Here is a 12182-nt window from a genome sequence, read left to right as displayed (position 1 = left end):
CTCTCCATGGAGGATCCAGGGATCTCATGTCTGCTCAGAGGCAATGCATGAGCACCAGGCAGTGCATGGGAGACCTGGGATCCAATTCTAGCGTCTTGCCCCCCCGGCTGGGAGAGAAGGACCCATTCTCCTCTCGTGGAAAATGCCCCGACTCAGGGTCGGAGGGTTCTGCCGCTGGCCAGGCCCTGCTCAGAGCAGAGCAGCTGCTTGCGCCTGCAGCCCCGGGGCTGCTCTGCTCTGGGGTGTGCTGCCGTATTTTCACGCTGACCCCCGTGCACCAGCTTACATTTTGCTCTCCAGAATTTAACTTGGGTTTGGTTGTATAAGCAGCTCCCTTCTCTGAGCAGCGCCGGAGGCCAAAGTGCTGCCATTTGGGTCATCGAAAGGGGAAAATGAAATAAAAGCAAAACGCATTCTAAGCTGATCTTAACCCTTTCAGTGCCCTTACAAACTTAGATGCTTCTCACCACAGGCGGGCTGGTGGCTCTTCAGCCAGGCTCTCCCCTTTGAGCAGCACTTCAGTCGCTTGGTGGTGGTGTCTGTAGATGGAGGTGAAAGAGAGAGGAAGAGCCTGGCAAATGTCTCTCCCCTTTATCATGTTCCTTCTTCCCTCTTAGCTTTGCCCCCCACCCCCTTCAGAGTCAGGGGAGCATCACCTCATCGCAGTCCCAGACTGACCAAAGGAAGGGGGGTGAGTCACTCAAGAGTCCAATTGATCCTTTCCTTGCTGCCTAGTCCAGCGTCCTTTGTTCCTGTGAGGCTGGTCTGGGTTTGTCCCACACATGCCCTGATGAGGTGTGAACTGCCTCTCTGCTCTTGTAGAGTTTTTGCTTGGGCTTATTTTAAACCATGAAGACACATTTTCAGCCTCATAACTATATACATGAAATTATAACCTGTAACATTACTATAACATTGTAACAACAATTACTATAACATCACTATAACAACCATGCTCAGTGCATCATGAGCCTTCCAAAGACACCCAACATGACAAACTTTGCACTGGATACCACACAATCATTTTATAAGGATGAACATGGGAGTGTATGATGTTCCCCTGAGGTACAGCACATCAGGGGAAGGGATAGCTCAGTGGTTTGAGCATTGGCCTACTAAACCCAGGGTTGTGAGTTCAATCCTTGAGGAGGCCACTTAGGGAGCTGGGGCAAAAATTGGTCCTGCTAGTGAAGGCAGGGGGCTGGACTCGATGACCTTTCAAGGTCCCTTCCAGTTCTAGGAGATTGGTATATCTCCAATTATTACCTTACAAGTAGATAACGTGTTATATAATCTAGTGTGTAGTGTGGAATTTTATGGCCATAACTATTAGGCAACGAATCAGAGGAGGGGGTGTTGATAAAAGTAGGGTGTCCTCTTGGGTATAAAAAGAGTGTGCTGAGATGAAGCTTTTGCCTTTATGTATAGCCTTTGTTTGGCCTGTTAGCCCCAATTGATCCCTGGGGAGTGGCATTCTGTACCTATGCTGAAATAAACCTGTTCCTTGGATTTGAATTTGGAGTCAGCAAGGGTTTCTGGCTGCTACAGCAAGCAGTGGTTGTCTGCTTTGCTAAGTTCAGAAGGTAACCTGTGGGCTTGGTTGGTGGTCCTGAGATAGCCTTCCAAGCATCAGTGAGGTCTCTGACTGGCTGCAACAATGCCTCTTCTGGGAGAAATTAAGACAGTTATAATAATTTTAGCTGTTGTCAGGAAGCCCTGGCGCTTTCCCAGAACCCTACTGGGTTGGACTTGAAAATATTATTCATCTGTGCAAATAGTTTCTATTGATCCAGCAGTGCAGATGCTTCTTAAATGGAGTGCCTTGGAAGGAAAGTGGGGTTCAAATGCCAGGAAAGAGATCTGGGGTCCATATTCAGCGGTTTAGCTCAAATTGGAAACAGAGCCCTGTCTGATCATGAAATATTTCCAATACCACATGCAACTTATCAAATAGGAATTTGGTAATAACAAAAATAACAACAGTTGGGGAGTAGGGTGACCAGATTGCAAATGTGAATAAGCAGGAGGGGGGTGGGTCCTAATAGCCCCAAATATCAGAACTGTCCCTATAATATCAGGTGTTTACCAGACAACAGGTGCCCCGTGGAACAAGCGCTGAGAGTGATGAATGGTGCTTGGAGCAAAGACTAAAGTTCAGCGAATGAGGATGTTAACAACACTTGTTCAGTGTTTCCTGACAAATTCAATCATAACATTTACGCGGGGGGGGGGGGATATTCTCCACGCCGAGAAATACACACATGGTGCTGTTGAGGTAACAATGCCGCCAGCATGTTTTGACCATGTGCTTCTGTCTATCATGGTATTTGGTGGTTTCTTAAAGCCCCAGCGTCTGGAATTGTGTGAGACTCTCAACTTCCATTTAAAATGTAGACAAGCTTCTGGCGCTCCTCCGTGGGGAGAAAAGCTCCAAAATGGGAGCCACGTGTGACCTTAGAGCTCAGGAACCAGCAGGCAAAGAAAGAACCCCTCAAATCTCTGGAGGGCTAGGCCGATCTCAGGATCACTTGCGGCCTGAGGCTTGAACGCATGGGCTGCCCATGCTGCTTCTGACACCGTAGGAAATGGAGCTGCCAAGGAAGCCCCCCCCCAACTGGAAATGGGGTCACCCAGGCGTGGCCCCTCCCTGCAGTAGCCGGGTGCTGATAGCCAGCTGAGTAGCTCTGCAGGGGCCACAGCTGCCTGAAAGCCCCCATTTATTGCAGCATGTGCGTCCCTGCCCAACCACTGGAGGGGGCTGGCAGGATGAGCCCCTTCTGCCCCCAGCCAGGGAGCTCCCCTGCTGCTCCCCCCTGTCTGCACTCCAGGGCCTCCTCCCTCTCTAGGCCTGCACCCTGCAGCAGGCTCCTGGGGATCGATGACTCTGTGCTCCTCCTCTGTCCTTGCTGCCGTCTCTCCTGGGGGATCTATAGCTCGGCGCTCACCCCCACCTTCCCCCCGTAGTTTCCGGCCACCTATCGATTCTCTCGGCGCTCGTTGGGTAACCGCAGCGCAGGCGCAGTAGCTGCCGGTGCCGCCATTGCTGTCCTGTCAGTGCGAGGGTAGGAGAAGCCGGTAGAGGCGGCGCCTGAGGTAACGGAGGGGCGGAGCGGCCGCCGTGGGGCAGAGGAGCCGCTTTTCCCCGGCCTAATCCCCCGCCGGAGGGTCGGGCAGGGCCGGGCTCCCCTGGCTGCGGGGGTGGGGCCGGTTCCCATCCCCGGGCAGGGCCGGTTCCCATCCCCGGGCAGGGCCGGGCTCCCCTGGCTGCGGGGGGGGGGCGGTTCCCATCCCCGGGCAGGGGCGGCCTCCCCTGGCTGCGGTTCCCATCCCCGGGCAGGGGCGGCCTCCCCTGGCTGCGGGGCGGGGCGGGGCGGGGGGGGGGGCGGTGCCCAGCCCCATCCCCATCCCCATCCCCATCCCCATCCCCGGGCAGGGCCGGGCCGGGCCGGGCTCCCCTGGCTGCGGGCAGGGCCCCCCTGGCTGCGGGCAGGGCCGGGCTCCCCTGGCTGCGGGGGGGGGCGGTTCCCATCCCCGGGCAGGGCCGGGCTCCCCTGGTTGCGGGGGGGGGGCCGGGCTCCCATCCCCGGGCAGGGCCGGGCTCCCCTGGCTGTGGGGGGGGGCGGTTCCCATCCCCGGGCGGGGCCGGGCTCCCCTGGCTGCGGCGGGGGAAGGGGCGCAGTTATCACCCCTGGACAGGACCAGCTCTGCTCATGCTGCAAGGGGCTGGTCCCGGCCTGGGGACGGGGGTGTAACAGTTGCCATCCTTGGCAGTGCCAACCTCGCCGGCGACCCCAACACTGTGAGAATTGCCCTGGGTAGGCCCCGGGGACCTGTGTTGGGGGGTGGCGAGGGCTCCGTTGCAGGGGCGAGCTGCCCTGACAGGAGGTGGCACTTCTGACACAGGCAGTGCCACGAGCCGCGTTGGTAGCTGATAAACACAGTGACTGGAGCGGCCAGGAATGGCATCTCTGCGGCACGCCAGGTGCTCAGAGTCTGTTGTGTTGGGATAGCGTCAGAGGATGGGTTGTCAGCCCATCCAGTGCTGCTGGCCCACTGTTATGGGGTAACCATGGCACTGTTGCTTTTAACACAGCACTTGTTGCTGCTGTGGGTCTCTACATGTGGTAGCAGCCCTGCTCCTTTACATAATATGTTCATGTCAGGCAGAAACTGGTATGCTGAATTCTTGAACACATACAGGCCTAAACCGTTCTTGACTCTCCATACGCTGAAGATCTCAGCATTTGGTGGTATTTGAGGTTTCATTACATGTTTGTGTGTTGTTTAACTTGTTAATGTTCAAGCATCAGAAAACTATTGTCTGAAATCTGCCAAAGAAGAATGGCTGATTTGGTATTGGGGAATGAATAGTTTCCCCAAGTGGGGGGCTTTGAACTGAAATGTTCTGGTATCATTTGGGTGATTATGAGGAGGGTTTGAAAGCTTTATTCTATGGTGCTAAAATCACCCTATGTTTGCAGTTGCAGTTTGTAAAGATGGAGTTTCAAGCAGTGGTGATGGCGGCTGGTGGGGGATCCCGAATGATGGACCTAACTTCCAGCATCCCGAAGCCCCTCCTGCCAGTAGGCAACAAACCTTTAATCTGGTACCCATTAAATTTGTTAGAGCGAATCGGATTTGAAGGTGAGAGATTGCCAGTTGCTAACCCATAGGTTAATTTATCCATTTTGCTGTCAGTGCAGGGTAGTTCTCTACATGATACACAGGCTTGACAGAAATTCAGTGTTTATTTTTTTTATAACTTATAATTTTCATGGATAATATGGATGTTTATCTGTAACGATAATTTAGATTTTTATTTTAATGTTTACAGTTCTGTAAAATTATGGGTTTTAAACTGTAATTATCAATTTAAATTTAAACAGTTGTGAGAAATTATTGGGGGGCCAGACAATAATTACTTAATGACAGTAAAAGCAGCAAAGAATCCAGTAGACATTGAGATTCAAAAAGTTAGTTTTATAACTGTTAAAAAAACAAATTGTCAACATCACATGTCAAAATATACAAAGTAAATATCTTAAATCAAACTCTTATAAGTTCTCAAGCAGCATTTGTCTTACTTTGCCTAGCTAGCTGTAAATGTCTTTTATTGTCAATGGAAAAGTGTTTTTGTCAAGTTGTGTGTGTATGGTGGAATTGACTCGAATCTAGCATCTGTCTTATCAGTGCTCTAGTTAGAGGTAAAATCACCTCTCTATTCCTCCTCATTACTCCCCTGTTTATACGTCCAAGGGTTGCATTAGCCCGTTTTGCCACAGCATTGCCTTGGGAGCTCTGTTGAGTTATTTATGGGCTATGACCCCTAAATCCTTTCCAGAGTCATCGCTTTCCAGGATACAGTTCCCCAGTCTGTCAGTATGGCCTGCATTCTATGTTCCTCGTTGTATGCCTTTGCATTTGGGTGTAATAAAAGGAATTTTATTTAGGTGGGCCCAGGTTACTGAGGAGTCCAGATTGCTTTGTGTGACTGCCTTATCCTCCTCATTATTTACCACTCTGCCAATGGTTGTGTTAGCAACAAATTTTATGAGCAGTGATTTTGTATTTACTTTGAGATCATCGATAAAAATGTTACATAGTGTTAGGCCTGATAGGACTGATGATTGCGGAACTCCACTAGAAGCATCCCCTTTATCAACTGAACTTGTATTTTAATAAAAAAATGAAATCAGGTTTGTTTGATTAGACCTTTTTTCTATAAAACCATGTTGTCTGGCATTAATTATACTTAAGGCTACATCACAGAAGTCATGGAACCTTTGTGACATTCTGTGCTTCAGCCCCAAGTGCTGCCTGACTCTGGGCAAGGTTCCAGTGACAGGGGGCCCCCTGCAAGGTTTCAGCGACGGGCGACAGCCTCACGTGGGGGGACACACCTTGGGTGAGCGGCTGGGGGTGTCCCATGTTCTCTTTGGGAAATACGGTCACCCTGCAGCTCCCAGCTGCCGTGGGTGGAGCGGGGGCCCTGCTGCAGCTCCTAGCTGACACAGGCAGAGGGAGAACCCCACAGCCCCCTCTGGGGGAAACCACGGAGCCACAGCAGCAAAAGTCACAGACAGGTCTTAGCGTCTGTCAGATTTTGTTTATTGCCCGTGACCTGTCTGTGACTTTTACTAAAAATAACCATGACAAAATCTTAACCTTAATTATATTCTCATACTTGAATTCTGTATTAATTTTTTTTTTAACATTTCCAACCTGTTTAGGTCTTTTTATATCACTGTTCTATTCTTGCCAGTGTTCACGGGTCTCAGTATATGAATTTCAGTAACTTGATGTCTTCCCCTAATCAGACAATTAATAAAAATGTCAAATAAGACTGGATGTACTAAAACACTGGCTGTTTTCACCCCAACTCAAGACATTGCCATTTATCATTTTCCTTTCTTTAGGTCCTTTAGCTAGTTTTGAATCCAAGGCAGTTTCGTTTGATTCTGAGATTTTTTTTATTTTTTTATATATATATTTTTTGTGGGACACTGTAGCAACTGCTTTACATAAAATCAGTTGCAATCCCGTGCTCCCTTCATACTCTGGCTTTATAATTCTAGTAAACAAAATAAATCAACTTTGAAAAGTAGCTCTTAGTCAGTGGTACCAAACTGCCCTATTGTCCTCATGTGTTCATTTATTTCCTCTGTCTCATTAGTCAATCCAGGATGGCTTCTTTGGTTAGATTCTTTTCATACTGGATCATTCTTTTGTAACTTGGGGACATTTCTGGTGCATGTCTGGTTGTTTGTTACCTATCGTAAGTCTTGGGAAAGTCCCCAGGCGTACAGTATTTTGTTTTATCTACTTCAAGACTAATTTCAAGAAGTTTTGCTTTTCACTCTGTCCTTCGTTTCTGGGTGTCAGTAGTAAATGCCTGTTGCGGTTGATGTTTTGTTTATAATGTTTGTTCCCTTACCTGAAGTACTTTACCATCATAGTCTTCATTTTCCCTCTGTATCTCCGTGGCATTGTTAATGCTCCCACATACCACTCCATCCCCCCCATGTCCTTTCTGTCTTTCCTATCTAGATTGAACCCAGCTGTGTTGTACTAGGTCAAACTATTCCATTTACCTCTCAGGCAGGCGCTAGGAGAGTTGATTTAACTATTGTCTCCAATAGCATATTTGGTGTTTCTCTAGAGTGAACTGTGCAAGTTGAGAGGTAGGGGAAGAAAGTTAACTCTGTATCCCTCATTGCTAAAATTACTGATCCTTAGGAGCACCAAGACAGGGATATTCAAGGTGTCAGAGACATTATCAGACATGTAGTTTAAATACCGTATATACTCATTCGTAAGCCGAATGTTTTTGGTAAAAAAGTGACACATCAGAGAGCGGTGGTCAGTTTATAAATGGGTCTACACCAAAATTTGATGATTTTAGACTCTATGGAATCATTGCATTGAATATCTAATACATTGTTGTTTTGTTTACCTGGAGCGTCTGCAGGCATGGAGTCCCTCAGCTGCCTGTGGCCACAGTTCGCCGTTCCCAGCCAACGGGAGCTGCGGGGAACAGTGAACCGCGGCCACAGGGAGCTGAGGGGCTCCATGCCTGCAGATGCTCCAAGTAAACAAAATGTCCTGCCAACGGCTTACCCTGACAGGCCGGGAGCCAAAGTTTGCTGACCCATTTATTGATGTCAATAGTGCAGCCTTTTAAAGTTGCAAAGGCTTTGTTTAGTGGACTAGATTGGCTTGAAATGGACCTCATAAGTCTCGAGCCAATATGAAAATATAACGTGCAGGATCGATGGAATCTCTGTTCAGACTGAAATTGCCTGTTATCCCTACGGACATGCTAATCTACAGGGCTGCTTTGAAATAAACAAAGAACAATAATAATTAGTGATAAAGCAGGTGACATTCCTATATAAAGTCCTACAAAATCTATAACTACAATAATCTATTTTCATACTAGTATTTAAAATGAACAACAGTGAAATCAAAAGAAAAAGGTCTGCTTATGATGCAGCGTTCAAACTTAAAGTTGTTGAATATGCAGAAGCAAACAATAATTGCGCCACTGCTCATGAATTCTGTATTATAACAACAACAGGGTTTTCGTTAGATTACATTAAAATAATTCAAGCAAAACTTTTGAGTGTTTCTTGTGATGCCAGCTTTTAAAATATAGCAAGGGTTGGAAAACTTTGGCTCCTGGCCTGTCAGGGTAAGCTGCTGGTGAGTCGGCACATTTTGTTACTTGGAGCGTCTGCAGGTATGGAGCCCCTCAAGTAAACGCTCCAAGTAAACAAAATGTCCCAACCCGCCAGTGGCTTACCCTGATGGGCCGGGAGCCAAAGTTTGCCAACCCCTGAAAGACAGGGTCGGTTTATGAAAGGGTCATACAGTTTTTGCTATTTTTACCTAACCATCTTGGGTGGTTGGCTTATAAATGAACGGGCTAATGAACGAGTATATACGGTAAATCGCTTGCTAACAGTACCAGGAAATGTTCCCTGCTGCCCTCTCAATTCCATAATATGTGTCTCATGATAAAAAAAAAATGTACAAGAGATTACTTTCATGTCAGTCAAAAACTTAATCCTCTAGTTCTGTGAAATTTATTAATCTGGAACTCGTTTTTTTGGATTTGAAGAACTCTGTTAAAGGACTAAATCCATTCATAAAGCACAGTGGAAGTTGGAGAAAGTCTGAAAGTGTGTGTGTGTGTGTCCTGTGCGTTGGATAGATGAATACATTAATATTTGTTGCCTTGTTGTTTTCCCCTTACCCTTCTCTTCTTTTCTACTACAGAGGTCATTGTGGTTACAACCAAAGAAGTCCAGAAGCTGCTAAACCTAGACACAAAGATGAAATTAGATATAGTGTGTATCCCCGATGATGCAGACATGGGTACTGCAGACTCACTAAGGCATATTCATCAGAAAATTAAGGTACAACTCTTTTATCTTGGCTAAAGGATGTCTCCTTTAAGATTTTTCTTTCACGTGTGATTTAAAATCTTAGCAGTTCTTTAGGAATTCTACTGTGTAATGATATGACTATCTCCACTGTGTGCTATACAACGCGCAGAACAACGGGGCTATGATTTTGGTTGGGGCCTATAATACAAATTGGCATGCAAATGAATTTAATTTAAAACGACAGTAGTAAGGAAGTTCTGAGATAGGTTCGAAATTGTCTGTTATGTCTACTTATTTCAGTATATATAAGCTCTCTCCAATACCTAGGCACACTGTGTAGGTTAGGGAGATAATTTCTGCCTTAATATTGAATTTGGTTTTGTGGATTGAAGTCAGATGCTTAATGTTTTAACGTGTTTGGTTGTTTCTCTCTCTCTCTCTCTACTCACCCCCCCACGCCCGTTTCTTTAATTCCCTTGTCAACTCATGGCATTAAATGCTCTTTTTGGTTCCAATAGAATGCCAGTGGACCAGTTAAGATTTCAAGTATCTGTTTTTTTCTCTTCAAATATGGTATTGGAAAAAAGAAACCCAAGTATAAGCAGAGACTTTTCCTTTCTAGGTGCAGACACCCACAAAGACAAGATGAGACTCTTTGGGTATATTTACACAGCAAAGAAAAACTTGAGGCTGGCCCATGCCGGCCGGCTCGGGCTGTGGGGCTGTTTCATTGCTATGTAGACCCTGAGGTCTGAGAGCCTGGGCTTTAGCCCAAGCCTGGAAATTTACACACAAATGCTGCCCCCCCCGCAGCCTGTCATGGGCCAGCCAGGAGTTTTTCTTTGCTGTGTAGACGTACCCTACAGGGCAAACCTACACTCTGGATACACACAATGGGAGTAATTTGGGAAAGGTGATTCGTAGGATGAGTATACAAAATAACTCCAATGGGCAGAGCTGTGGTACAAAGAGCACTGAAGTGCAAGTCACAGTTTGGAGCTGTTTGGGTGGTAATCTGACCCACGTGTGAATGCGGTAATGAAGCAGTAGTCCTGCTTCATCAGTTGTATTGGCTGGCTGGGACTATCCCTACATCCCTCTTTTTGGCCATCCTCGCACCTCTCTTTTGGAGACTTAGGGAGACAGCAGTGAAGAGGGTGAAGGGTAAAGAGAGGCGTAGAAAAGGACATACTGCTTCGTGGAAGTATATTTTGCAAAGAGACTAAAGAAGGCCCGGAGAGGAATTGAGGGTGAGTGTTGGAATCAGTGTGAGGCTTTGCTGTAGTAAAAGTTTGCGGTATGTGAATGTATTGGCAGCCACCTGCAGTTCCCTCTGCTCCCCATCTTTGTTTGCCCAGCAAAGAAGGAAATAGTGCCCTCTCATTGCAAATAATTTGACACTGAATTCTTAAGCAGATTGCTGCATGGTGTGTATTTTGGAGCCATTCCACTGGTTAATGCATACAATTGGTATACCTCTTACGGGATACGTCATCTCCTGTCTGGTATAGGTGAGAGAACTGCACAGTCGAGGAAGCTGAACATTTGCCGAGTCTGTCTAGTAGAGCTCAGGTATAACAGGAGAGGATCTGGTTGGAGAATCTGAAGTTTCCGTGCTGAAACAGTTGATGCTTGTGGCCACAGTTTGCTGGCAGCCTTATCACAGCCACTGCCAAAAACTGGTGAGAAGTCTGTACTGGTTGTTGACATTTTTATTTGTCACAAATTGAGTTAATTACACCCCCCCCCCAGAAGAACAAGTCTATTTAACACACTAAAAATGAGGTAACACTCTAGACAATTTGTCTGTATTTAGTGCAGGTGAGGGAGAGTAAAGCCAAGATTATACAATACAGTGAGAAATAACCCTCAGGCCAGTTCAACACATGAGCGCAAACCTCAGTAAGTTATGAATAGGTATTAGACCACTGGAAATCATGAAATACACATGATCTAGTTGTTCTGTATGTTCTCCTATGCAGGGATGTCGCGCTGTTATGACTCGCTGTCTCAGCACACTGCAATATAGTGGAAGCTCAGCTATTGCAACCATGGTTAAAGTAAACAGTTTGGTTCTGCAAAGGCTAGATGAGTCTGCCAAGATTTGACTTCAGAAACTTTGTACACTGATATCAGAAGAGCTCAGATCTGCAGAGCCTGTAAGTGCTGTAGGAAAAAGACTTTCTCCTTTCTCATACTTACCTGGCCTCTATCACTGTGGTATTTGAGTGCCTCACGATCTTGAATGCATTTGTTTTTACAACAGCCCTGTGAAGTACGATCATCCCCATTTCACAGATGGGGAACTGAAGTGCATAGAGACACTAAATGACCTGCCCAAGGGCACAGAGGAATTGAACCTGTCTCCCTAGCCCTAACCACTGGACCATCTTTCCTCTATCCCTTGTTACAGTATTAGCCTTGATTATTCAAACACAAGACAAACTCTCACAGGTGAGAGCAGCAAGCAGCTGGTTCCACTCATTTCGGGCTCTGTCCCCCATTTATTGAAATGAATGAGAGCAAAGCAAACTTGTACAAAATCTCCTCAGTCTCCATTTCACCTGCTTTGCACCCTCTGCCTTTATCTGTCAGGCATGTCTGCTTTGAGAGTTGACTCCGAATGTCGGTGTTTGTGCTGGATTGGAACACCAGTCTATCCAGTAAGCTCTACCACTCAGCCAACATCTCGTGTTTCATAATGATTCAATCACCAGCCCCCACGATGTGCGTCTTGTCAATATAGTAAATTCTTCCTGCGGCAGCTCTTCCTTAGTAAGGCTCTTATCCTTAAACATCTGTATTTGGGAGTTAATGGACAATGCTGATAACTTAATCCCATGAATTCTAGGCTTTGAGTTCCTAGGTAAAGACATCTGGATCTGCCCTCTCTTTGCCTAAATTAGCTCCTTCAGAACACAGGCCACACAATCTCACCCATCCATTTCTATAACAAACCCCTAACCTACGTCTGAGTTATTGAAGTCCTCAAATTGTGGTTTGAAAACCTCAAGCTGCAGAGAATCCTCCAGCAAGTGACCCATGCCCCATGCTGCAGAGGAAGGCGAAAAACCTCCAGGGCCTCTGCCAATCTGCCCTGGAGGAAAATTCCTTCTCAACCCCAAATATGGCGGTCAGTTAAACCCTGAGCGTGTGGGCAAGACTCATCAGCCAACACCCAGGAAAGAATTCTCTGTAGTAACTCAGATCCCACCCATCTAATATCCCATCACAGACCACTGGGCATACTTACCTGCTGATAATCAAAGATTAATTGCCAAAATTAGGCTACCC

General features: G+C 46.7%; 1 protein-coding gene across 4 annotated transcripts in view; it reads left to right on the top strand.

The window, feature by feature from the left end:
• The first annotated feature begins 2965 nt into the window (after positions 1 to 2965).
• EIF2B3 (eukaryotic translation initiation factor 2B subunit gamma) overlaps positions 2966 to 12182 on the top strand; it is a 134249-nt gene continuing 125032 nt past the window's right edge. The window contains exons 1-3 of one of the 4 annotated variants that reach the window (XM_045027176.1): positions 2966 to 3093; positions 4482 to 4644; positions 8779 to 8918. In XM_045027176.1, coding sequence (XP_044883111.1) covers positions 4497 to 4644; positions 8779 to 8918 — 288 coding nt within the window. In that variant the 5' untranslated portion in view covers positions 2966 to 3093; positions 4482 to 4496. Of the gene's footprint in view, positions 3094 to 3676; positions 3816 to 4481; positions 4645 to 5809; positions 5906 to 8778; positions 8919 to 12182 lie in introns of those variants that run through there. The other 3 variants (XM_045027175.1, XM_045027177.1, XM_045027178.1) reach the window with 3 other exon arrangements.

The sequence above is a fragment of the Mauremys mutica genome, chromosome 8 (genome assembly GCF_020497125.1).
Source record: "Mauremys mutica isolate MM-2020 ecotype Southern chromosome 8, ASM2049712v1, whole genome shotgun sequence".
Classification (NCBI taxonomy): Eukaryota; Metazoa; Chordata; order Testudines; family Geoemydidae; genus Mauremys; species Mauremys mutica.
The sequence above is the reverse complement of the archived record's forward strand: the minus strand, read 5'-3'. Positions and strand labels throughout refer to the sequence as shown.